Source organism: Astyanax mexicanus, chromosome 6 (genome assembly GCF_023375975.1).
Source record: "Astyanax mexicanus isolate ESR-SI-001 chromosome 6, AstMex3_surface, whole genome shotgun sequence".
NCBI lineage: Eukaryota > Metazoa > Chordata > Actinopteri > Characiformes > Acestrorhamphidae > Astyanax > Astyanax mexicanus.
The window spans coordinates 51,572,928-51,597,454 of NC_064413.1; the positions used below are offsets into that span (position 1 = coordinate 51,572,928).

Below are 24,527 nucleotides of genomic sequence, written 5' to 3' on the forward strand. Positions count from 1 at the left end.
TATGTAATATGGTGTAATGGATGCTACAGCTTATTTATCCACACAATTCTGTCAGCATGGTCCTCTTTAAGCAGCTGTGCTGCAGATCTGAGCTGTTCTCTCACCTGAATATGTATTGTGTGGGTCTGACACGTATCTAAGCTGCAGTGGCGGGACTTTAGTGGAATCACCTCCCTTTACATCAGCTCATTCACCGGCTCTGACATTCTGATTTTGCAAAACATGTCCGCCCACGAGATCCATCTGAAGCAGCTCAGTTCTTTATTCCTGAGCGAGGCCGGCCTCGTGGAAGACGCTGTAAATGTGAGTCCCTGATAAATGACTCGTCTCTCTTTTCCTCTGGAGACGGCAGTGTTTTTATCAGCCCCTCCCGCCGGTTCGGTTCAGTCCAGTCTGTGAGCTTTTAGATGACCCAGTCCTACATCAGCCTTTAATTCTGTCCATCAGAGCACTTTCCTAAATTCTTCACTTTTCAATTAAACCAGGGGTGTCCAAACTGCGGCCCGCGGGCTATTTGTGGCCCGTTTTCTTTTTTGGAGCGGCCCGCGAGGTATTTTAGAAATAGAATGGAAGTTGGCCCGCTGTTAAGCAGGTTTTTATAATGTGAGATTCAAAGTTTGAACGCTAGGTGTCAGAAACAGGCCAAAGAGTCTAAAAGCGGAGAGAGTGCGCATTTCTAGCGCAGAAAAAACGGAGCAAAGAATCTTAAAGCGGAGAGGTAGTGCATTTCTAGCTCAGAAAAACGGGCCAAAGAGTCTAAAAGCGGAGAGAGTGCGCATTTCTAGCGCAGAAAAACAGGCCAAAGAGTCTAAAAGCGGAGAGGGTGCGCATTTCTAGCGCAGAAAAACGGAGAGGGTTCGCATTTCTAGCGCAGAAAAATGCGGCAAAAGAGTCTAAAAGCGGAGAGGGTGCGCATTTCTAGTGCAGAAAATCGGGGCAAAAGAGTCTAAAAGCGGAGAGGGTGCGCATTTGTAGCGCAGAAAAACGGGGCAAAGAGTCTAAAAGTTGCTGTAATTAAGGAGTTTAATATTAAGAGACATCATGAAATTAAACATCAATTTTAAAAATCTTAGTTTACACAACACTGTCAAAGATAAAGATAGTAAGTCAAGTAAAATGGTGTGTAAATGAAATAATCAGGAAAAAAGTATTATTTAAAGTGGTGTATTTCATTATTTGTTTTATTATAGAGTCTGTGGCCCGTGACTTCAAATATACTTCTCCTTCTGGCCCCCAACAAAAAAAGTTTGGACACCCCTGAATTAAACTATCATTATTTGCTTGAACTGTGCTGCTGTTAGAAAAGTGTATGTGCTTTTAGATCATCCAGTCCAGTGTCACTGTCCACACTTTACCTTTAACCCTTAGAACCCTACAGACGGATTTTCCATCCAAAATCTCACCTTGTGTTCTCAGTTTAATTACTCAGGAATCCCTTCACACATAAACATAATCCATATATGTTTAAAAAGAGCAGAACTTACTCTTTCTAAAAATAGTGATCACATCCCAGTGCGGTAAAGCTAAACCTACAAGAAACCCACTGAGAAAAACACCTAAAAAAGTGAAAAATCTCCTTCCCCAAACCAAATAATATCAGTAAATATCAGACTCAAAATTGTCCACAGAAAAAGTGTGAAACTACCTGCTTTACTCAAACTAAAGCTAGGTATAGTGTGCGCACTACTTTATATAGTTTTTTTTTATTATTTTACTTGCACATTTTTACTAAAGTAGTTATTTTGCACTAAACATTTTTATTTATTTAGAGTAAAAGGTTTATATTTTTGTATATAGATTTCTTTGTGTGTCCTGATCAACATACTGAAAGGTATAGGCTGCTCTGAGTGTCAGGTTTTTAGTATCTACATGTATCCTAGAGGTGATTATTGATTATCAAGAAAAATAAATCCGCCTGATGCTGTTTCTCCATGTATTTTATCAAAGTAATAATAAATAAGCCATGTAATGAACTCAAATCATCAATATTCTTATGCATTTAACTCATAAACACTCTAGTCTAACCATTTTTGAAAAGATATCTTAGGTGTGAATATATTTAAAGTTTATACATTCAAAAATAATTAAAAAATATATATGTATAACAATTCCTTTTACATTTTAAATGATTATATTTTTGAGCAGCTATATGTCTTCTGGAGTAAAAGAGAACAGGGCATGTGTCTGTCTGATATAATTACTGTGTTATAATACCTGAAAGAGGAACTGAAACCAAAAATGAAGAAAAAACTCACCAAAACAGCCTAGAGTTCAAAGGGTTAATGTGGAAGCTGAAGCACATTCACTACACTACAGTCTTAAATGGTTGCTAGGTGGTTGCTAAGGTGTTGCTATGGTGCCTGTGGTGGCTGCTAAGGTGTTGCAAAGCAGTTGCTAGGTAGTTGGTAAGATGTTGCTAGGTGGTTGCTAAGGTGTTGCAGATTGATAGATGAAGTGAAGTGGTGTCTTAATTTTTCCAGAGCTGTTGTATGTATGTATGTATGTATATATATGTATGTGTGTATATATATATATATATATATATATATATATATATATATATATATATATATATATATATATATATATATATATATATATATGTCTGATGGCTCTCAGGACAAGGGATCTCCTGAGTCTGTGTGTAGCACATCTACTCTTTGATAGACACCACTTGTACTGGATAGTTAATGTTATTTCTTTTATCTGTCAGTGGTTTTAATGTGAGGCTGGTACGCTGTATACACATAATGGTGACCAGTGAGTAAAAAAAACAGTCCAAGACTGCCCCCTTGTGACATTATGTTAATTTGAAGCTGTTTAAAATGCTAAATCTGAAATCCTCCCGTATCTGAGTGTGTGTAGCGCTGTAACTCTATACAGGGGTATTCTGCTGCTCTGCTGGGTGACCTTCCCACGACCTGCAGGTGGATGCTGGGTCTGATATCTGATATCTCAGGTATCAGTGGACTTTAAAGAGCATTCTGACCTACAGCTAGCATTTCATATTAGATAACATTTGTCCTTTTGTCCTCTGTACTGCAGCAAGTTTGTCCCTGCCCACACATATTATTTCAATCAATTAAATCACGATATACTGCAATACACTAAGCAAAAGTTTGGACACACCTTCTCATACAATATTTTAATATTTTTCTTTTTTTTCCCTAAATTTTAAAGGAATACTGAAGTGATTCAGACTATGAAGGAACACATAAGGAATCATGTAGAAACTTAAAAGTGTTAAACAAACCATCTGTGGTGCTGTTCACTTGTGGTTTCTGAGGCTGGTAGCTCTGATGAACATATCCTGTACAACAGAGGAAACTCTTGCTCTTCCTTTCCTGGGGCGGTCCTGGTGAGAGCCAGTTTCATCATAATATTTTTGATATTCGCGATGACTGCGCTTGAGGATACTTTCACAATTTTCTTGATTTTTTTTTTTTTGATTGACTCACCTTCATTTCTTAAAGATCTCATTCCATCAATGTTTCACTCATTTTAAAATGTCTAGTTGTGGTCTCTAGTATGAATGAATGCTATTGATCCAGTATAACACTGCTTTAGTCCGGTGAAGGAGTGGGGAGGAGAAACGATAGGATTTTGACTCTTACTCATGAATAATGCAAGGCAGTGAGATAAACAACAGTTAGAAACGTTTTACACTAATAACAGTCTTTGCAATGTCATATGTTACTTTACAACATAAAGTGTAATAATGCCCTGCTAAGTGCAGTTCAGCCACTGACCTAGTCTTAGGGTCTCTGTAAAACGCAAAATCCACCGGAGATCCTATGTAAACATATGTATACATATATGGGTTTTGTTGGTTTAGCTGCAGCAGAGTCGCCCAGGCAGTTGGAACAAAACCCCAAAACCCACAAAAACACAATTTTTATCTAGTGTAAAGCAAACTTTTCTAAACATACACCTACGTACCTCAACTGTACTTTGCTGGTGGTGTTTCATAGACAAATTATATTCTACCACATTTTTCTATAGCTCTGAATTACTGGGTAAAGCATATATAAACACTGATGTGTTATTCGCACAAATAACACACGAATGAACTGCCATGCTGCTCCTAGCGCTGTTAGCTCCTATCTGATAAGACGGTGTCGCTGCCTGGCTTCAGCTCTGCCTGTGGGTGGTCCTAAGCCGAGGTGGATGGGGCGAAGAATACTACAGTAATTCACGGGTTGATGTAGACACGATGCTTTTCCTGATCGACTCGTTTTTCTAAATATTTTCTTTTACTGGCTACTGCAGATAATGGAGGCTAAGGAACAGTTTTATGTGCAGCATCATATATGACTCAGAAAGACCTACTATATTTTACAAAGAACAAGACAAAAAATTATTTTAGCGGTAGAACATCATTAAACAATGCAGACGGTAGGCAGGTTGTAAGATAGCAATAAGCAATGCGACATGCTTTATGCAGGGTACTAGTCTTCTTCCCTGGACAGTAAAGAACAAGAAGTTACACCAACAAAAGCAGGATAAACTCTTTTTATTACTCCTGATTTTAGAAGATCCAATGAATAAGCAAGTCAGGCATCCCAACACTTTTGTGTCCATATATTTTTTCTAGTATTTTACATTTTTTAATTTTATTTTACTATCAGCAATAGAGGAGAGTTTTTCTCATGCGTTGTTCTCATATCAAAGCAGAAAGACATGCAGTCTGTGATACAGATCTGTGAATGTCCTCAGGTGTCCCTCTATTTCTATTTTTGCCGTGTCGCTCACCTCCATTCTTCTCCAGCCCGCTCCATTCAGCACACAATAACTGACAGGTTATAAGGGCACTGCCTATCACCGTGTGTCATCAGACACCCCCTCCGTCGATGACACATCCACTGACATTTACAAAAACGTGGGGCACGTTGCCAAAGGATGAGCGTGCCCACAGGAGGAGAGTGGACACTTCACGGCTGTCCATCCTCCACCTCAGTCTCTGACTCACCCGTCCCCCGGCCTCCTCGCTCACCTTGACCTTCTGAGAGCCGAACAAAAGAGAAAACAAACTCTGACGTGTTCTTCAGATCAGATCAGTGTGAATCAGAACCTCTAGCTGTAGATACTGTATATCAGAGCCTCTGGCTGTGTTAGAGCACACACTGTGCACTGGTAGCTCCGCCTACATTGTTTCTGCACTCATTGACCTTGTTATCAGGTCTAATTCAAACACACTGGCATTCTGTACAGTCGGTCTGTAATTACAGACCGTAGTCCATCGGTTTCTCTGCATAGTCTAGTCTAGCCCACTTGTTAACCCTTTCCTCAAAGTTTAGGACCCACAGAACCTCCACGGAGTAGACATTAATGTCTATAGATATATATATATTTGTAGTGATTGAAGTTAAGTAGAACATAGGGCATTATCTTATTCACTGCCAACAGTCTTTTTTCACTCCTTCTGCCTGCGTCGTTTAAATAGTAAACTGTGCTTGTAAATAAATCTACGTTGATGGGTGTGGTGGTCTGGAAGGGAGGTGTCTTCAGGTAAATTTCTGGTGTATTGTTATCTTGGCAACAGAAAACACAGGTACTCCACTAACACACCTTCACAGTATAAACGAGCAGGTCAGTTTCAAAGTGCAGAAGTGCTGCGCTGTTAAAATAGCAATCTGCCAAAATCAGATCACACCTGGCTCTTAAAGCAAATGGCAAGTGACACACTAATTGTTCATTTGCAAGTTCAGCCCAAAACACACCCACACCAGGTTGAATAATTTCTGTTTTTCATACTTATGTATCTTTCTCTTAGTAATTAAATAATAAAATAAGACGAAAACACAGATATAGCTTTAATAAACAAACAAGATTAACAAAAGCAAAACAACAGAAGGCAAATGCGGTAAAATGCAAAAAACAAATAAACAAAAAAAATTAAAGACAAGACAAGACTAAAGATATAAAAACTGGATAAATAAAACAAAACTGAGAAAACAAGAAACTAGTAGAATAAGTTTAACAAAACAAAATACTCGACAAGGGACACTGAAACAGGGGGCTTATATGCACGAAGAGGATGAGAAACACCTGGGACCGGTAACAAGGGGGCGGAGTAACAAACAACTATGATAATATTGATAAAATAAAAATGGAGCCTGTTGAGCTTATGAATTGCTGTAGTGTATTGATTAGAGATAGATAACCTGGGTCTGATTTGGTGATTCTGGTGGATTCTTCTTATGATAGTTCTTCCAGGAACAGATAATAATAATAATAATAATAATAATAATAGATTATAAACATAAATATTTTTCTTTTAATCCATGTCTCTAATCCATGTTAGTTCTCGACTGTATTGTAAACGAGGGTCACCATATTCACTGCCATCACCTGTGTGAAAAAAGGCATATATTAATCCACATCTGTTATGAAAGATTATTTAATTAGAATATTAAGTAGCTCACTAATATTCAGTGAAAGTGAGGACAGAGTGGAAGTGTAACTCCTCTCAGTAACAACGGAGGGCACTGCAGCTCCCACAGAGGAAAAGCTCTGCTGGGAGACTCCAGGGGATTCCACTCAGTTCAGAATATAAAAGAGGTTCAGGCCTGTAAGAAAACAAGACAGGATGTGTGGGGAAATGTGGGACACGGGCTCTTTAATATACAGTGGTGTTAAAAAGTATTCGCCCCTCTTCAGAATTATTTTATTTTTGCATTTTTGTCATACTGAATTTCTTCAGATTATCAAACTTTAATATTAGACAAAGAATAAAAACATAAATACAAAAAGCTCTTTTTAATTGATGCTCAAGAACAATCTGGCCCTGTGTAAAAATGTATTTGCCCCTTAATCTAAAAACTTGGTTGTGTCACCCTTAGCAGCCGCAACTGCAATCAAGCTTTACTGATAACTGGTAACGAGTCTTTTACATCTCTGTGGAGGAATTAAAACAATTTACCGAATTGTTTTAATTCAGACACATTGGAGGATTTCCCAGCATCCCCAGCATCTCAATCAGACTTTGACTAGCAGTTCTTTAAATGCTGTTCTGGGTTATTTTGTGACCTCCTGGATGAGTTGTTCATGCCCTTTTCTAGTAATTTTGATCGGCCAGTCACTCCTGGGAAGGTTCACCAGTGTTCCATGTTTTCTCCATTTGTGAATAATATTGTAGCTTTCACTGTGGTTCTCTTGAGTCCCAAAGCTTTAGAAATTATTTTGTACCCTTTTTCAGACTGATATAGATGATCAATGACTTTATTTTCCCACCTGTTGTAGAATTTCTTCAGATCGGGGTATAATCATAATGTGCTGCTTTTAAATGAGATCTTTTATCTGCTTCATGTTGTCAGACAGGTTCTATTTAAGTGATTTCCTGATTCAATTCAAATCATCATTTAAAAAGTGCTTTTTACATTCTCCCAAGGTATATTTGTCTGATATTTAAGTTTGTTTGATAATCTGGAAAATTTAATCAGGAGGAAGATGGATGATCACAAGCCATCAAACCAAACGGAACTACTTGAATTTTTGAACCAGGAGTAAAGGCATATTGTTATCCAAAAGCAGTGTGTAAGACTGGTGGAGGAGAACATGATGCCAAAATGCATGAAAAACTGTGATTAAAACCAGGTTTATTCCACCAAATATTGATTTCTGAATTCTTAAAACTTGTTTTCATTATTTGAGGCCATTTCTCATTTTCTGCTAATAAATGCTCTAAATGACAATATTTTTATTTAACAGGATATCAGCATATATAGCGGGATATCAACTGATCAAGGGCATTTTCTATCTAATTATATGAACTGTCAACAAAACATACATCCATCATATGTACAGATATCTGGCCATCATTTCTAATTGGTATTCAATTAATAATCAATAATAATTTAAAAATAATCAACAAATTATTTTTACCTAAATATTACATTTTGTTAGTTTAAGATACCTGTACATATGATTGATGTATGTTTTGTTGACAGTTCATATAATTTGATTAAAAATGTTATTGATCAGATGATATCCAATAATAAAGGTTATTTTTTACCTCTATGAAAGGAATCTTAATTATATTGGTCAGTCTAATTAACAGACTTCAAAAATGAACCAATAATATTATGCAATGACCTCTGCATCTCTCTTCCCATCTCTCTCTCTCTCTCTCTCTCTCTCTCTCTGGTGGGTGGAGTGGAGGGGGTGCTCTGTAACACACGTTTCCTGACAGCAGCACAGAGAAATTTTTCACAGAGAATGATCCGCAGTGCCGAGCGCAGGAAGAAGGGCTGCTTTAATTGGGTCTACATGCCATAAGGGCTCACACTTAATCACGGCTAAAGGAAGGACGGGGGAGGGCCGTGAGGAAGCCGCGGTCGTTTGGGAAATAGTCTTAAGTCAGTGAAGAATGTGGCTTGTTCCGAGCTTGACTTTAGGACGCTTTCAAGTCACGGCTAATTGCGGCGTGAGTTTTGCGGGAAGATAATTGGTTCTCCCTCAGTGATATGGTGAACGCTGGAACCGTTTTGAAGTAGCCTATCTGCTAATGGAGGGGAGCCCGGTTGCGGCCCTGAAGGAACAGAGTCTAGCACAATTTGGCAATTTCTCGGCTTTAATAGAACAACTAAACTTGGTAATTAACTAAGAACTGTGCTGGACTCGGCTCTAATGTCTCCTGTGAAAACAGTCGTTTCACACCACATCACATCTCCACCACACAGACAGCAAACATGTTCAAATGTCCAAGGCTATGTTCATATTACCAGGCTGAAGTGATTCAAATCTGATTTTTTCATGGCTGTGTGAACGTGCTAAATCAGATTTTTTCGAATCAGATTAAGGTCATTTTTATATGTGATCCTAAATCAAATACATATCTGATATGACAAGCTTCTCTCTCGTACCCACACTGCATCTCTTGGTGCAGCTGTGCAGCTATAGCTGCAAAAAAAAAAAACAGCAAAAGCAAACCACCTGGCCTTTTTTCACCTCCTCGACCTGAGCATGAACTTCAGACCAGCTGTTTCCTGTTTACTCTCCACTCCAGCAAAAGATGCTCCACATATGAGCTGCTAACAAACTCATCCATTTTCCTTTATAAAGCTACGAGTCGTCTCTCAAATATGAGGTTTTTTGTTGGTGGTGAAGAAGGAGACGTTTGTACAGGTATCAATGTGAGCATGTGAGGCGTTTCAGGAACAGATTCATTCACATTACACACAGATACAGATCACTTACATTTGTGAAGATTTAAGCGAAAAATCGGATTTAAGCAATGTGGTTTGTAATGTGAATTTTTGTAAGAGGTTTGAACTCTTTCACATGCTTCTACATCAGGGGTCGGCAATTAAGTTTGGCTACGGGCCGGATACTTTCCAAGCCATTATGTGGCGGGCCACAAAAAACTATTCTGTTTTAGAAAATGAATTTTAATAGGATGGAGTGCTACAGACTAGTAGCTCTCCAGCCCAGAGTGTTGTTGAACCCAAATGCAGAACAGCTGATCTCAAAGCAGGTAAACCCAAGAAGAAAGTAAAAAAAATAAATCAATATACACAACGCCCCTCACGCGGGATCGAACCCGAGTCATCAGCCGGGGGAAAAAACGCCCTTATAAGGAGATAGAGAGCCCAAGAACGGGCAGAAACTAAAGTCACGCTGAGCGCGACAGAGAAACAGGGGAGGAATGTAAACAAAAGCTCGCCAGAAAAGCTTTTTATCATTTATTTTTTTATTATCGCCCATCATATTTCAAACAACCTCACGGGCCAGATGTTGAGGATGCCTATTGCCGACCCCTGTGTTTTCCCCGAACTAAGTGGATCATTGGGTTCATCCTTTGCTTTTCTTCTTTATTGGGTTTAGTGAGCTGATGAGTTCAGTCAGAACACTCTGGGATCAGAAATGGAACCACATGTACAAGTGACATTTCAGTCTGTGTGTGTGTGTGTGTGTGTGTGTATATATATATATATATATATATATATATATATATTTGTGTGTGTGTGTGTGTATTGTGAGGGACACTGCTGCCGTCCCTTGTAGGTGAGTCATTATCTGCTAGAAGTATGATGACCTCATTGGTGACCCGTGACACCCCCTCCATCTCTCCATCCAAAAAGACAGATGAGTCACCTCCCGCTGCACACCGCCCCCCCGCCCCCTACCCAAACACGCTTCACCCACCACCCCCCACCCCCCCGTCGTCTCTCTCCTGTCTACCGCCTCCCTCCTCCACAAAGCCGTGATTCATCAGCTCTCTCCACCCCGGCAGCGTCCAGGATCAGCTCCGTCCGTCTCCCGCTTCACGAGGCCGGGTCCGTCCAAACCCATGTGCCGGGTCAGGCCTGCTCTGTGTGATATTTCTCTTACGCAACGTCTCGCCGAGTCTTCAGTCCTGGACTGACCTCCGCTGACGGATGTGAAGTGACAGAAATGTCTCAGTGTGAACTTCAGATTTACCAAGGTTCTATCTAGAAATCTTTATTCATTTTGGCTATACTGTTACACAGCAGGTAAAAGTGTCAAATCACCCAATCTTCCTAATCTGAGACATATCTGACATCTGTCTGAAATCTGTCTGAAAATTCAGCACTGTGTAACTGATGTGCATGCATTAAAAAGCATTGCTTCACGTGAAGTTTCGGTTTCATCCTGGCTAAAATCACAAGAGCTATGAAGGAATTCAAGCTTGCCAGTTGGGATTATTAATGAGAAATAAAAAAAAGTGTCTGTTTTTGGACACAAACAGGCTTTTTGTGTTTTAATGTTAGCTTTTTTTATTATTATTATTAGTTGCCACATTGGGCATATTCATTTGAAACACAGGTACCACTTTAAAATAAGACTACCTTTATAAAGGGTTTATAAATGGTTTACAATTAGTTTATTAATGGTTACTAATTAGGTTGTAAATGCCTTAAAGAAAATCATTAAAAATCAATTATAACACACATATGTAGAAAGGGCAACAATGACCTGTTGTTTGCCAAATAGTGAACCCACAGCCATCTATAATGTTGCCCTTTCTATGTATGTGTTATAACTGATTATTAAAGATTTTTAAGGCATTTACAACCTAATTAGTAACCATTAATAAACTAATTGTAAATTTATATTATAAACCCTTTATAAAGGTAATCTTATTTTAAAGTGGTACCGAAACACAAAGTAGTTGTGTCATAAACCTTCTAACATTACTGAAGCAGAAACATCAGTCTAAATATCTCACTGCTGTAGTCCATTTTCTATTTGCTCCTCACATCCATTATACTAAATTTTTTTACTGTTTTTTAGTCTACTCAATGCCATGACATAGTCACCACAAAATGCATATATATCGGATTTCAAAACCACATATTAAAGAGGCCGAAATCTGAATTGAAAAATATCAGATTCAGTGTGTTTTTGTCGTTCATAGAACCCCACATAAAAAATATCTGTGTTGCCTTTAATGTAAAAGATCAAATTTGGTCTACTTTTATCTGCTGTGTGATCGTAGCCTTAGTGTTTTTCTCTTCTAAACACAAACCTTCATTTACTTACTAGAGATGCGTGAATGATTTACTTGTACTTGTACTCAACTCTTGATTATTGAATGTGACCCTACACTAGGGTTGTGCCATATCGTATCGTACGCGATAATATCGCCAACATTTTTGAATATTGTGAACGATATTTTACCCTGAAATATGGTGCCATATCACCCACCCCCAATTATCACATCAGGGTTCTACTTTTTTGCTGTTTTAGGCAAAAGAAAAATTCACACTGTTCTCATTTCCCATTATATATCTACTAGAGACAGATTATATCTGTCCAGTATCATTTATTTTACTTTAATCCTGGAAATATGGAGATATTTGAAGTGCATTATTATTAATATCATGACATTCTGTATCAATGACTTCTGTTACAAATCTGATAAAATTCTTGTATTTTTTAATATCTTAGTTAGGGGTGTGCCATATTACATAATATCATATTCAATAATAAAACTTCATTTTCATTTTGTTGCAGTAGTGTATTCTTCATTTTTTTTTTATTCCAGTGTTTTGTCATATCGCCAAGAGTATCGTTATCGCCAAAATAACATGAAATATCGTGATACTATTTTAGGGCTATATCACCCACCCATACCCTACACCTAATTCTAACCACAACTCTAATCTTAAAATTTAAATTTTAAGGCAAAGTTTAGGGTTAGCTTCAGGGTTTAGGTCAAGATTTTGGTCAGGGTTAGGTTTTAGGCTTGATTCATGTTTGAGGCTAGATTTAGGGTTCAGTTGCATTTAATAGACATGCAGTTGAATCTTAGTTGAATGTTAGTTAAGCATCTATGAGTCATCTATAATGGACCATCCAGTGTTACCCATAATGCCCCTGATTGCTTAATTCTAAGTAGGTATTGGTATCAGCAGATACACAAAAGTACACATACTATATATATATGTATATATAGTCTCTGTATAGAAGTACTGCCAATAGAATAAGACTCTCTGGAGCAGATAAACATGAACATATTGACATTATGTCGAATGCAAGACCTAGAGGGACTATAGGGGTATTAATCCCACTGTGGAACAGTGGAACTGTGTTGTCTAGATTGATCAAGCTCCATCAAGTACTTTTAGGATGAGTTGGATGATGACAACCCCACCTCATCCCCAACATCCTGAGCTGACTGATGCTCTTGTTGCTGAATGCAATCAAATTCTCACAGCAATTCTCCAGAACACTTTACCAGAAAGTCTTCCCTGGAAAGTTGAAATAGTGCTACACTTTTTAAATACTGTAATATTGTAGTAATAATGAACTTTTTAAAACCAGAATGTTCTCCACTTTGCTGTAAAACGGATTAACATAAACTAACAATCTGCAAATCTGTCCGTTTGTGTATCTTTAGAAGTCAATAAACACATTAGCATTTGCTCAAACGTATGATAGCTTTGCTACCTTTACAGAATCCATAACAAGTTCAAAAGGTGCCGATTTTAATGAGCCGCTGCAGATGTATGAATCACGCTAACCTCTGGAACAACCTGGAAGACATTGATTTGGGCCCGTCGTGCGAGGCGGACCTCTTGCTATTGACCGGCTTCAACATGCAGAGCGCTATTCAACATACAAATCAATGCTAACATCATTTGTTTACCTTCTCTGAATGTGATGTTAGCTTATAGCTAATCTGCAGTTCCCCACTGAATTAATCCATGGCATTTCAACAGGGAAAACATTTAGGTGGAATGAAGAAACTCTCACTCATGATAGCGTCCAGTTAGATTAATAAACAAGCTCAGTTTAGAAATGTCTCAGATTATTCTCATTATATTTGTCTTTTTTTTCAAATATATATAAAAAATAAAGCCCATTTGTAGGAGTTTTCTTACTTTTTCCCCATTTTGAGGGCACCTATAGAGCACCACATCAAATTGAATCCACTGGTGAGGCACTTCTTTATTTTATGATTTTTGTCATGTTTTCTGTAGGAGAACCTGATTTAGCAACACATCCCACTATCTCTACTGTTTGTAGGGCGATTTGGGCCCTATTTTAGTGATTTAGTGAGCCATCAACAATGCAGTTTGGTAGAGAGCGTGTCAGTGTGTCTTTGCTATCGTAACGGCAGGAAAAGTATGTGAAGGGGCGCAAGCAGGTAATTTACGTGAAAAGCAATATTAAATTATTTCGTATTCTGTTTATTGTTGATGTAAAATTTGGGTTTGCACACTGCTACATGTCCTTGTGTATGTAAGAAGTGGGGGTGTATGTGTGAACAGTGCACCTGCATATCCAAGGTATCAGTCAGTCAAAAGGGCACCTGTGTTTTTTACTACCAAGATAGCAATACACCAGAAATTTACCTGATCACACCTCACTTACAGACCACTACGCCCATTGGCATAGATACAGCTCTGGAAAAATTTGAGTATAAATACAAATAAAAATAAAAATATTGTAATTTAGAGCATTTATTTGCAGAAAATGAGAAATGTCTGAAATAACAAATAAAAAAGGAGCAGAGCTTTCAGACCTCAAATAATGCAAAGAAAACAACAAGTTCATATTCATAAAGTTCAAAGAGTTCAGAAATCAATATTTGGTGGAATAACCCTTGGTGGTTTTTAATCACAGTTTTCGTTTTTATGCATCTTGGCATCATATTCTCCTCCACCAGTCTTACACACTGCTTTTGGATAACTGTATGCTGCTTTACTCCTGGTGTAAAAATTTAAGCAGTTCAGTTTGGTTTGATGGCTTGTGATCATCCTTGTTCTTCTTGATTATATTCCAGAGGTTTTCAATTTGGTAAAATCAAAGAAACTCATCATTTTTAAGTGGTCTCTTATTTTTTTCCAGAGCTGTATTTCTTTTTAAAGAGTGCAGGTTGCACCACTGTCCCCTCCCTGTGCCAGAGCAGCTGAGATACTGATGGGGTTATAAGGAGGAGGCCGATATCGTCTTATCCACTTCCTCCGAGCCGAACAGGGCTTTTATTGATCTCTGCCGGAAAGACTACAGCATCTCCGTAAAAGCCCTTCAGGAGCCGAGCCAAAGCATGCATATGAATATCCTGAAGTGACTGGCTTACTGGGCCTTTTCCTCTCTTTTTGTACTGATGCGGGAGTAAACCTCTCTCACAGAGGAGGATTACTGCGCCCGGGAGGAGAACCCTGGTGCCAGCGAGGGACTGGAGGAACTGAACTTTAATGTGAACTTTTACAGTAAAGATGCTGCACCTACAAATATTGCCAGTCTTTTATTACAATGAAAAAGATGTTACAAAGGGTCCTTTGGGTGATGCATCAGAAAAAGTCAGTTTTGTTGCTAAAAATTAAGAAGTGTGAAGAACCTTTTAAATTGACATTTTTTTTTTTTTAAACTTGTGTTGTTCTGAAATTAAGGCGTATTTACACCAAGTACACTTTTTCGCACATAGAAACATGTGGTTGGCTCAACAGTGGGGGGGAAAAGCTGGTACCACCAGTGGTTTTGCAGATTTTAAGATGTTTAACCTTAGAACCCTACGGACAGATTTTACATCCAAAATTGCACCTTGTGTTCTCATCTTAATTACTCAGTAAGCCTTCACGCATCACGCATAAACCATAGAAAGTTAGAAAGGGCAGAATTTACTCTTTCTAAAAATAGCAGTTTTATCTCAGTGCAGTAAAGCATCTGCAAGAAATCTATTGGGAAACCCTAAAAATAAGACATCCTTTAAAATACCTTTGTTTTTTTTTTCATCATAACTCTATTTATTTGCTCAAAACACATGATCAGTTGTTTTTACATTAACTCTTGGGTCTGATTCTTTAAAGTGTTAAAAAAAGGACTTTCCTTGCAATTTACTTTTCCACAACCAATTTTATTTACTTCTAGTGCTTTAAATACATTTAAATGATGTTTGAAAAAACAAATAATATCAGTAAATGACCCAATAGTGTCCACAGAAAAGTGTGAAACTAAAGCTAACTTAATTTACACTAAACATTTTTATTTATTTAGACTAAAAGGTTTACATTTTTGTATTTATTTTAATTGTGTGTCCTGATTAAAAGTGTTTTTGTGGAATAACTCTAACTCTTTATTATAATATTGGTTGTTATTATAAACATTATTATTATTATTATTATTATTATTATTTGGAATATTGGCCATATTGGTCCTGATTATAGATTATAGGATGGGTGGAAGGAAATTTAGCAGCCAGTAGCAGCTACAAAACACAGTAGAAACAAACAATAGGGGTAGTAAAATAAGAGAGCACAGTAAAAAATATAAGATTTTAGACTATAAAATTCTAAAAAGAGATTTAAAAATATATATACATAAATATATAAATACAAAAACTATACAAAGTGTGGAAGTAATCAGTCGTAGATATGAGGTAGTGCAGTGACAGAATAAGTTAATTTAAGTATAGGAGATAGCGGGTATCAGCAGATATGACAAAAACTAAACATAAATCTGTGCATGTATTGCATTTAAGTTAGGTGCGTAGTGTAGTGTCCAGGAGTGCAAATGTTCATGTATAATATATATAATATATATCAGGTTTTTACCAGGTTTATCTACATGTATTCTAGAGGTGTGATTATCAAGAAAAATAAATCCACCTGATGCTGCTCATGTATTTTGTTAAAGTAATAATACATGTAATGAACTATCATCAATATTTTTATGCTTTCAACTGACGGTCTGTTATTGGTCCCGCCCATAACCAGCCCTTTTACAATAACCGCACCTTTTTAAATAGAGCTGAATAACGTTTTAAAAACCGAATTGTGTGGGGATATAAAAATGTGACAATATAAGCAGAGGTTACAGTAGCTGCTGCATTTAAATAAAGGAGGTAGAATTACAGTATATTGGAAAAAGAAACATGATTGAAAGTTTTCTGTTTTGCCATTAAAACCTATGGGGATGGGTGGGGTTACACAGCTTTCTGAAACCGAACAGCAGGGGGCGCCCGACCTGTGGTGGCTTCACTTTTGAGAGACGATGCTCTGTCCAGCTATACACAGTCTATGGTCTGATATAATTACTGTGTTATAAGACCTGAAAGAGGAACTGAAAACAAAAACGGAGAAAAAACACACCAAAACAGCCTAGAGTTCTAAGGGTTAAAGGTTCTTTCCACACACACACACATATTTTACAAAAATGCTTCTCTACTGGAACAAATAGTGGAAATTCTCTGGCACGTTCAACAAAGCCTTTGTAGCACTGTTATCTTTAAGAGTGTTGCTGTTGCTGCAGAAAGATAAAACCCAGCAATAACTGCACACATAATAACTGTCACTGTTCACGGCACAGTTCATTACAGCACAGCTCACAGAAAAGAAGAAGACAAAGAGATTTGTATAGAAATATTTATTGCAGAGGAGGTATTTTATGTACATGCTATCACAATATAACACCATATAAATCTACCAAATCTCCAGTAAGTGTATGCTAGTAGCTTGTCATAGAGCATTTATTTGTTTATTATAACAACCACAAAGTACAGTGGGTTAAGTACAGTTTTACTCACTATACAACTTGTAACAGTCCATAAAAGACCAAAGGTTACTTATTTTTTATTTTTATTTTTTTTAGTTCTATCAAGGGCAGTGTAACATCAGTCCTACTAATTTCATCTTATCATGCAGAAGCCACGAGAGCGATAGTTAAGACATTACAGCATTAAGTGGTAGTAGTAGTAGTAGTAGTAGTAATAGTAGTAGTAGTAGTGTTTCCCCGAAACAGGTGACGGTGGAGGGTCACACACAAATATGGGGGCCAAGTTAACGGAACTAAACCAATGAACAGATCTCACTCAAGGTAAAAACTGAGGTAAATCCAACTGAATCCAACAAAAAAAGGGAAAAGAATTGGTAAACTCAACATTGCACTAAGACGAAGATACAGTAGATGTAATAGGCAAGGTTACCAGTGACGACAGGTCACACAAGTGGAGCGTTCACGCCATTCTACACAAAGTTGGAACTGTTGGAAATGAAGAGCTGTAGATAGGTGGACGGACTCTAGGTAGGGAAGCTAGGTAGATGCACTACGAGAGAACGAGAACAACGACCATTCCCAGAAACATTCTCTATGTGACGATGATGGCAAGATTTCACACGTCCATCTAGCAATACACTAAGAACAGCTATAACCACACTGACAGAGGTTCTGATTCTGTTCTTTTTTTTTTTAATAGAATGGAAGGGCTTACTCATATGGGGACAAGAGAAAACCTTGGGGCAGGCTGCTTCGTTTTTTTTGTTTTTCCCATTTTTCCCATTTTTAAAAAGATTTCACTTCAATTTTTTAAACTTTGCGAGCTTCGCCAAGCTCTCAAATGAGCCGGGAACATACAGAACCAATATGGCAGACAGATCATTAATGACCATAAACATACGTTCATAAATATAGAAGGGATACAAAAACCTTTACCATAAATCTGAAGGGAAGAGACATCTTTTTTTTCCAGGCTACATACACTTCAGCAGCCGATAATGCACTAGCTCTTACACCTACACAGGCCGATACTACCTACCTACCCCATGTTTCAAAGATTTCAAAGACTCCCAACCACCCACCCAAACGTAGAGCTTGTGGTGGCGAAGAGAGATGGGTAACCGCAAGGAAGAAGAACGGTTACTCTTTTAGGGAGTGTTTGAAAAATATATATATAGTGTCTGTAGGTTTCTTCTACTTCTTTGGTACATAAACGATAAATATTTATATAAATATATACATGGTGAACATAAAACAAACAAAAAAATCAATTTCTCTTTTTTTAATCGTCCACTGTATCACACTGGTCGAATAAACGTACGCATGTCTACGATATTCTGAGGAATGTACCAAATAGTCCTGACTGTGTCATTAATACTAGGCATCCTGCTGTAAAACAGTTCAGGCCAAATATATACGATGAGAAATTTACATTACTCCATTCTATTTCGTTACGTTGATAAAATGTAAAATGTCAACGCATTTCAACAGTAGCTGTGACGTGTGGTTTGGGTTCACATTAAAGGTCGCAAGAAAGGAATCAGGCGTATGTGGAGCATTTTCTGCATCAGAGATTCATGGGTTTCTCAAGACATCGCTACAGATATATCGTTTTCTGACTCGGAGTCACATGAAACATAGTATTAGACATATTAAAGATAGTAACTGTTTTAAAATATAAACAAATTTGAAAGAAGTAAGTTCCATTATTGGCTCTCTTACACTCCTACTTAAAAATTAAAGGTGCTACAAAGGATTCTTTAAGTGATACCAGGGAAGAACCTTGTTAAATTACATAAAGAACTATTTTTTTTTTCAATTAAGATGTGCATGATGGGCCTTTTAAAGGTTTCAAGAAGTGTATATAAAAGTTCTTCACACTCTTCACAATTTTTTTGGGCTACACATGCAGACATAGTGTGGCAATGCCATGCATCTTGGCATGGGTTGTAGAGGTTCCTAATGGAGTCCTATAATAAACCTTCACACACGGCTTGAAAAGTCTCACACAGTTCCTGCTGGTTTTGCAGTAGGTGTTACTTCATAATTCTTAAAAAAATATTGATCTCCTATGGCATCACATATAGAACACAATGTAGCACCCTTTGTGTTCTGATAGAGCACTGTGCACTTTTACACTAAAAACACTAAAAAACACCCTTTATCGGCGTGTATCCAAAACATACCACATACCCATCTGTTAAACATGGTGGAGGGAGTGTTCTGAAGCAATCTTTTTCCAACACTTCCAGTCCAGTCTAATTATATGAAGCATTTTGTCCCAAACACATTCAACGATGTTGAGGTCTGGATGCAGGAGTAGTAACAGCTTCAACAGATTTCTCTTTGTGATTTTTTTTGGTAAGAGCTTCTTGAATTTATGTCTATCTGACATGACATATTTGGCATTCTGCCCAGCCATGCACAGGCAGTTTTCTCTGTTTTCTTTGTGTATATTTTTAAGCTTAATTTTAGTTGTTTTCAGAAATAATTTCTGACTTTAAGTACATTGAACTTAATGGCTGTTTTGACTGGAAATTCAATATTTAATGGCTGATCTCTGACTTTTGCACAGTACCCTATATTAAAAATATGTCGTCGCTGTTCAATGGAAAATAAGTATCAGCATTTTTGTTGATTTTTAACCGAAAAAAAAAACGAAAAAAATACTTAAAAATGATCTAAAATAAACTCTTTTAACATGGACTTCCATTGTAAGTTTAGAAGGTTTTTCTCTCTCCGGTAAAGTTGCTGTTTTGGAGATACTTGTTTTTCATTGGACAGTGACGATATGCTCTATTCATGATCAAGTGGGAACTGGGAAGTTTTTGATCTCAAAGAGAAAAAAAAAATCCATTCAAACAATGTTGTGTGGTCTTTTCACCAACATTCACCAATAGATATTGTAACATACGGCATACATGGCATGACCACACATAGGGTGCAGTGTATTATAGTTTATTAATGATAAAATCACGAAAAAGGAGGTGAATACTTAGGCTGTGACTGAAATTGCTCCATGCTCACTCATTAGTGTTGCGTTATATAGGGAGAGAATATGTAGTTCACTAAGTAGTGGTAAAACACGAGTATAATTGGACACGCCCTCATCATTGACGTGCCCGCTCTGGTCGCTTAAACACGAACACCTGAATCTGAGATCTGATTTAAAGTTAGTGAAGCTCTGACTGTTACATTTACACTTTTTACAAACATAATCCTCACATAACTACATGGAAAAACATCTGGAATTAATAGCGTACACCGGCTCACAATGTTGCCAGATTGGGTGGTTTTGTGCCAAATGTCAAGTCGAGTCTAAAATTGTCTGGAGAAAACGCTGAACTTTGACGAGTGGACAAAATAAATTTATATAATTTAAATATTTGAATAATACCAAGCATTTTAACCCAGCAGTGTTTTAGATATTATGGATAACCTTGCAGACACAAAGCTCATTGGACATTTGAATAGATAGTGTTTATGTTGCTTATTTTGTTATTATTTGTGAGTATTAAATTATTTCATTTCTTTGCGAGTTGTAATTAGAGATATTTAAGATGAGGTATTTTTATTTATTTAATATCATGTTAGAAAAAAAACCCTTGTAATTCTGTAATACAGCAGTTTTTGGGTGGTTTTCTCTGTATTTAGGCAGATTTGAAACATGCTTTACCCAGTTTTTACCTAGTGGTTTTATCTGGACGCTAATGAAACAATCTGGCAACCCTAATGGTTCGCTGTCCACTCCATTTGTTCAGCTGTCTATTGATTAGTAGCGAGACTCGCAATGCATGTTGGGAAACATTTAGCTCATGTAGCATGCAACGATGTTTACTAAAAATCATGGTGCATTATGGGAGTTTATATTGCCCTCAAAATCACTATTGAGGATGTATTCAGTAGTGCCCTACATAGTAAATTGGAGCCATATTCGGTCACAGCCTTAGTTTAAGCCAAAAATTTACTTTTAAAGTTAAAAGATAAGTCTTAATTCAAATGTAAATACTTTTCATAATATGCCTAAATTATGCTTAAACATAAAAGACAAGTGTTGATGGAACAAAACTATTTTTGAGATCTTGAGTTCCCAGTTGTTCCCAATTGTCAAGAATACAGCAATAAACACATTAACATTTTTAAATCAGCTTAAAAAAACATATTGGGTTTAAATCTCACTTTTACTCCACTCTCTGACTCTCAGGGTTCAAAGGACTGGACAAATTCTGTGCTTTTCCCAACACAACCTCGGACTGATACAAGACTTTTCAATTAGGCACATTCAGTAATACATACCCAGCAAATTCGGAAGCATCGAAAGGGCTCTTAGATGCAACAGATGGTTAAAGTGTGTTAGTCTACATTATGTGGCAAATATGCTTGTGTATGATCAGTGTGAGAATGAGTAGAAATAAACACATAAATAAAATCATTAGACTAACATGAATGCAGTAACAGCATGTCGTCCATATATACTGCACATACCTCTGTCCTTAAATATGCTAGTTACTAAAGTGCTACAGGCTAATTCATTTCCCCACAAACAACCACATGAATCGGGCATCGGGCACACAACAGAACTGTAGGGAGGTTCCAGCACGCGTTTGGGTTCTCCTGTGTTTTACTCAGATGATACCTTCATATGTTACCTCTGTCTTTGGCAATTTCACGTCAGTTCCAACCCGGCTTGGAATTAAAACACCACAGATCATGCTTATCCTAAAACAATTCATGCATGCTCCATCTGAGTATTGTTCAAATTACATAGACGAGTTCAAGCCTCTCCTATTTCTGCAGGAACTTTGTAATTGTACAATCTCACATGACCAACATAGTCGAGAAGACCATGCTACAGATGCAGCTATTATGGAGTTAAGAAAAATTCAAATGGTTAATCAATGGGGATACAAGTGATGAGTATAGGCAGGTTTTTCTACATTGCACATAAAGAGTTGCATAATTGTCAGACTACTGTTTGTATTTAAAGTTTCAACAAGTATTGTGTAAGAATCTGGAATGCTTGATGATTCATTGCATTTTTTGTTTTTTTGTTTTCTTCTTTTTTTTTCAAAAAGCACAAAGGAAAAAACTTTATTGGAAAGAAAGGCAGCTTGTGCAACTTGATTTTATTCCCCCAAGTCACCAAAACTATATCTAGAGTTTGTCTTCCAGGGATTTATAAGATGACACAATGCACATACAATGAGAACTACGTTTTTAGTGGTCCAGATAGGTCAAGTGTCATGCCTTTTTTGTTGATGATGTTTGGTCATCGAAGTCCCAGGGGCAGACATCTGCCGTTTTGACGCCACCACCAACTCCCCCTTTGGAATTTGCGCTTTTCTGTTTTGCATTGGAGGAACCAGTACTTTTACTCACTTCTTTCGTGGGCGCTGCCTCCTCAAAATCCCACGGACATACGTCAGCTTGCTTGCTCTTTCCTACTGCCGCACTTGGACTTCTTTGTTTCTCCACCGCACTCGCAGACTGACCACTGTCCACATCCCACGGACAGACCTCTGCCAGTTTTGCTTGACTTAGAGGTCTTTCTGTTGTTTTGCCCGAAACAGGCTTGTCCCTTGACTTTGCTTTGCTTTTTTCGTCATCTGCACTCGCTGGCTTCTCCATCTCCTTCTGGAATGTTCTCAAAGTGGTAGGACCCTTTTTTGCTCCAGGGGTCTCTTTCGTTTTAGAAACACCCACCTGAGAGGAGCTGGGTGACTTGTCAGTGGTGGGACTTACTGATTCATAATCCCATGGACAGATGTCTTCCTTGTACGGTAGCAGTGAGCTGCCTGAAGGTTTGGATTGGTCCGGGAGCAAATCTCTTGCTTTACCCTCAACAGGGGTTGAACTGCCCTTGCTTTTCCCAACTGATGTAGAGGTACCTGATTTGCTTTTGACCTCCACAGACATGCTTTTAGGCCTGCTGCGGTCAGAGGAGCAGGCAGAGTCTACTGATTTGTTTGGCAACTCCTCAAATTCCCATGGGCAAATGTCTGCTTTTGGAGCTTTGCCGCTGTCTCCAGATGCTAATGTTTGAGACTTGGCTGAATGACTGGTTGAACTGGCCTTTGAACTACTTGTCTGTGCCTGGCTTTCATTATTACCTTCCTCCCAAGGGCAAATATCTGCTCTGTCCACTGGTTTCTGGTTAGGCCGTCGGCTTACAGAAGGTGACTGGTCCGTGCCTTTCTGTTTCTGTTTTTTCTCTGCCTTTGTGCTACTCCCGTGAATTGTTGTGGTCTCGCTGGGAGCGATGGAAACATGCTTTTGGCTCTTGTTCTCTGAGGGAGTGGGCAAGTCCTCCACTTCCCAGGGGCACACTTCAGAAATATCAAAAGTGTCTTTGCCTTTTGTCGTCTCAGAGCAGATGGAAGGTTGACTTCCACTGACCTGGTGCTTCATTATTCCTGCTTTGGCAGCTGTTTGCTTGTACTCTACTGACTGACTGAGGATCATCTTTGTGTAACCCTCCTTTTCCTCATTCTCAACAGGGGTTTTAGCCTCTTTGCTCTTTTGCTGGACTTTCTTGCTGGGATCCTCCACACTCTGGGTCTTCCCAGTCAGGCCCAGTGTCCTCTCTTTGGCACTGGCGATGACACTGAGGGACTTCTGTAACATAGACGTTCTTGGGTGCAGAGGTTTCTTGTCAGCCGTCAAATTGTGGGCACTGGCTGACTTGCACACCAAAGGAACCGACTCTGTCGATTCGCTGGCAGCATCAATCTTATCTGAAGACTTTTTCTTTACCAGCTTCTTTCCCATCAGGGTTTCAAGAAGAGATGCCTCTGTTGTGGACACTTCCATCTTGTCCGTTGCTGAGCTGCTAGAGTCCTCGCTCTGGTCTCGAACATGGTCGTAGCTGCTGTGAGACTTCTTCAGAGAGAAGACCTTGTTCTTCAGAGATTCCTCCTTGGCAGGCTTTGCTGAGTGCGATGGGTCAAAAGGATTCTTCCTCAGGGCACAGATGCTGTTGCGGTTACTACTGTGGTCCCCCAACTCTTTGTCCTCACGGCTGTGCTGCCGGCCCATGGTTTCTGGGATCTCTGTGATGCGCCTCATGAGGGACCTTCCCAAACCTTTTTTGGAGCTGCGTTTCTTCTGCAGGTGTGGATTGTTGGCCAACATCTTTTTCCGTTTATAGATCTCCAGCTGGGAATAGAGCTTCTTTAGCTCCTCCTGTGAACAGTGACCAGAATAATAAAAAACAGAAAAAAAAACTCATCAGCAACAGATGTTCTACAACTAACAGTGCAGAAAGATTGAGAATGGAGTTACAGAAAAGCAGACGCTCTATTGCACAGAGAACATGCAGCACGAGTTATTGCACGCAACTACAGACAGTGTCGCAAAGACGATTGAACATTATGACATGCTATTTGACAGTGACTAGAAACAGTACAGTCTGGGACAGTATCGAATATAGACACTTTGTGTGTTCTCTTGTTAGATCTGAAACAGCCTCTGAAGAATTTGGATTCATTTGGAATGAACTCATCATTGTCTATTTTCCAAATTTGGAACCCCATCTAACCCACTTACGAATTGTCCTTGTTTTC

At 38.3% G+C, this 24,527-nt stretch overlaps 1 protein-coding gene and 1 long non-coding RNA gene across 3 annotated transcripts in view; one reads left to right on the forward strand and one right to left on the reverse strand.

The window, feature by feature from the left end:
- The window catches only part of LOC125802381 (uncharacterized), a 71,759-nt gene extending 57,070 nt beyond the window's left edge, over positions 1–14,689 (forward strand). The window contains exon 3 of the long non-coding RNA XR_007439446.1: positions 14,320–14,689. This is a non-coding gene — a long non-coding RNA (uncharacterized LOC125802381). The remainder of the gene's footprint in view (positions 1–14,319) is intronic.
- A 3,050-nt stretch (positions 14,690–17,739) lies between these two features.
- Positions 17,740–24,527, reverse strand: part of gpr158a (G protein-coupled receptor 158a) — a 147,961-nt gene continuing 141,173 nt past the window's right edge. For both annotated transcript variants that reach the window (XM_022662706.2, XM_049480249.1), the window contains one exon: positions 17,740–24,147. In XM_022662706.2, the coding sequence (XP_022518427.2) occupies positions 22,207–24,147 (1,941 nt within the window). In that variant the 3' untranslated portion in view covers positions 17,740–22,206. The remainder of the gene's footprint in view (positions 24,148–24,527) is intronic.